At 40.7% G+C, this 3354-nt stretch overlaps 1 protein-coding gene across 1 annotated transcript; it reads right to left on the bottom strand.

Moving 5' to 3' along the window:
• Window positions 1-630: 630 nt before the first annotated feature.
• On the bottom strand, window positions 631-1615 carry LOC107711207 (uncharacterized; the record flags this gene model as incomplete). The annotated part of the gene is made up of 2 exons (XM_016516148.1): window positions 1286-1615; window positions 631-984 (listed from the first exon to the last, which is right to left on the bottom strand). Coding segments are annotated over exons 1-2 (649 nt in total), but the record flags the coding sequence as incomplete, so codon positions are not given.
• Window positions 1616-3354: the final 1739 nt, after the last annotated feature.

Raw genomic sequence — 3354 nt, 5'->3', positions numbered from 1 at the left:
GCAACTTTACAGATCTTCTTTATGCACCAAGATCTTGTAACACTCAAAAAATTGAAATCGCATCATATGACCCCTTTAACTGATAATTACACCCTTTCACATTCATCAAATGATACTGAGTGAACAGAAATGGCGCCATCTAGTGTTACTGTCTATATTCATCAGTACTGTGCTAATGGGTAAACTAAATGATATTATGCATTAATGATATAACTTTTGATCTGTGAACCACACGTGATTGTTATGGCATTTGACGTGCATGTCTCTGTGATAGAGATCAGTCAGTTAATAACTTTCGACCTGTGAACAACATGCTTTTTTTTGGCCTTTTTCATGCTTAAGTGGACAGGGCAGTGAAGACTGAAAGGAAAGCATGGGGTGGAGAGTGGGGAATGGGATTGTGATTTGAATTCGGGTCGCTGGAGGCGCAGTTGCACTACATGTCAGCGCATTAACCACTAGGCTATCAGCACCGATAGAACAACATGCATTTACTGTGACTTGATATGCATGTCAGTGATAGTGATCAGTGAGGCCACACGTTTCAGACGGGCCACAGTGAAAACAAATACACTGAATTATATTCTAAACCTCCTCAAGTGAATGAGCTCAATGGCTGAATCATCTCACTTGTGACAGTCTCACTATGGCTCTGTTCGCTGATAATTCTGACGCTGTACTGACGGCGGATGCTGCTGCTGTTGGTGACGATCTCAAGATGATAATCTCCAGAGTCTGTGCTTCTGGTGTTTGTGATGATCAGAGATTCAGTCTGATGATCAAGCTTCAGTCTGTCTCTGAATCTCTCATCAGCATCTGTACAGATCTTACTCTGATCTCCAGTGATTTCAGTGATGAGACTGTCATTAAAATACCATCTCATCAAATAATTTGGGTTGTTTATGACACCAGGATCAAAAGTGACAGTTTCTCCCTCCTTCACTGACTTGGCCTTTGTTTTATCCGTCTCTAAGCCAGGAACATCTGAAACACAAATAAACATCTGATTGTTGAATGTGAATCTATTTGCAGCGATATAAGTTTATTTACAAAATAAATATAATGGTGATTGTGATTCGAATGGTGAGAACACGGTACGTAGAAGAACAACTTACAAAGACAATACTGGACATTGAACTGCAGGGAACTGAGGGCAATTATACACAAGAAAACGAGGAACTAAATAAAGGCACAGGTGAAAACAAACAGTGAGTGCCTATGAAAACAAACTGGCAACTAGAACAAAGGAAACAGGGACGAAACACAGGAAAATATGGAAACTCACCATGAATAGTGACACTAAAGATCTTTTCACTGATGCTGTTACTGCTGATGATCTGTAGTTTATACAGTCCAGGGTCTGTGGTTCTGATGTTTGTGATGGTCAGAGATCCGGTCTGATGATCCAGCTTCAGTCTGTCTCTGAATCTCTCAGTACCTTCATTACACTGAACATCTGTACAGGTCTTACTGAGATAATCACTGATTTGAGCGATGCGAGTGTGGTTGAAAAACCATTTAATCTTTTCTTGTTGGTTTGTTTTAACATTTGTGTTTAGAGTGACTGAATCTTCCACCATCACAAACACTGGCACTCTGTCTGTATAAAAACCCAATGCACCTGGAAGGGAAATTAACAGTTCATTATAAATGACTTCAAAAAAGTAGGACATGTACAAGAACAGTGAAAATGTTTGCATGTTTGATTTTGAATACATTTATTCTTGATTATGAGACATTAGGCTACATTATATATTTGTCACAAGTCACAAGGTTTCGGTTTCAACAAAAACAGCACGTGATGAACTCTGACTACAGTAGGCCTACAGTATAAACAACATCAAAAGTGTCATTGTTATCCAGAGGGAACTGTAAGTGCAGAAACAAAAGGCATTTTTGATATGGTAAAAAACATAAGGAAAAACAAATTTGGTCAGAGTCAGAAATCTATAAAATGAACTACATCGAATATACACTCACTGGCCACTTTATTAGGTACAACTTGCTAGTACCAGGTTGGCCCCCCTTTTGCCTTCAGAACTGCCTTAATTCTTCGTGGCATAGATTCAACAAGGTGTTGGAATCATTCCTCAGAGATTTTGGTCCATATTGACATGATAGCATCACGCAGTTGCTGCAGATTTGTCGGCTGCACATCCATGATGAGAATCTCCCGTTCCACCATATCCCAAAGGTGCTCTATTGGATTGAGATCTGGTGACTGTGGAGGCCATTTGAGTAAAGTGAACTCATTGTCATGTTCAAGAAACCAGTCTGAGATGATTTGAGCTTTGTGACATGGTGCATTATCCTGCTGGAAGTAGCCATCAGAAGATGGGTACACTGTAGTCATAAAGGGATGGACATGGTCAGCAACAATACTCAGGTAGGCTGTGGCATTTAAACGATGCTCAATTGGTACTAAGGGGCCCAAAGTGTGCCAAGAAAATATCCCCCACACCATTACACCACCACCACCACCAGCCTGAACCGTTGAGACAAAACAGGATAGATCCATGCTTTCATGTTCTTTACGCCAAATTCTGACCCTACCATCTGAATGTCGCAGCAGAAATCGAGACTCATCAGACCAGGCAACATTTTTCCAATCTTCTATTGTCCAATTTTGGTGAGCCTGTGCGAATTGTAGCCTCCGTTTCCTGTTCTTAGCTGACAGGAGCGGCACCCGGTGTGGTCTTCTGCTGCTGTAGCCCATCTGCTTCAGGGTTCGACGTGTTGTGCGTTCAGAGATGGTATTCTGCATACCTTGGTTGTAACGAGTGGTTATTTGAGTTACTGTTGCCTTTCTATCATCTCTAACCAGTCTGCCCATTCTCCTCTGACCTCTGACATCAACAAGGCAGGAAACGACTGACTGACGACACAGCTTAATGCTCATTGGTTCAGACACCTGTGATGCTGCGGTTCTCTTCTAAAATATTTTATTTTTATCTGATTTCATATGATTATGTATTTAAATTATGCATGAATGTTCCCAAACACTATGACAGTGCGATCTCTGTGTGAGTTATGCGATTGTTGTCATATTTCTATAAAAATCTAAAATACATGTTTGTATTAAAGTAAAAATGGATGATAAATACACCTTTCGTATGGAATTAAATAGCAAGCACTTCGAGGGTCTTGTTCATCATATTTATTTTCATATAAAAGCAACAGAACTGAAATTATATCATGTTTATCAGCAGCACAGCACATGAGTGAGAATAAAGCGATATCTGCCTTTGATCTCGTAGGTCACTTCGAGAGGTCAGAACTGTCCGTCTTGGCTGCGCTTATTTCACTCCTCTCACTGCAGCCGCCTGCTCTCGCCTACATTTCAGGCGAGGCGAG

This window comes from Sinocyclocheilus rhinocerous, unplaced genomic scaffold (genome assembly GCF_001515625.1).
Source record: "Sinocyclocheilus rhinocerous isolate Xijiao unplaced genomic scaffold, SAMN03320098_v1.1 scaffold18748, whole genome shotgun sequence".
Lineage (NCBI taxonomy): Eukaryota > Metazoa > Chordata > Actinopteri > Cypriniformes > Cyprinidae > Sinocyclocheilus > Sinocyclocheilus rhinocerous.
The sequence above is the reverse complement of the archived record's forward strand: the minus strand, read 5'-3'. Positions and strand labels throughout refer to the sequence as shown.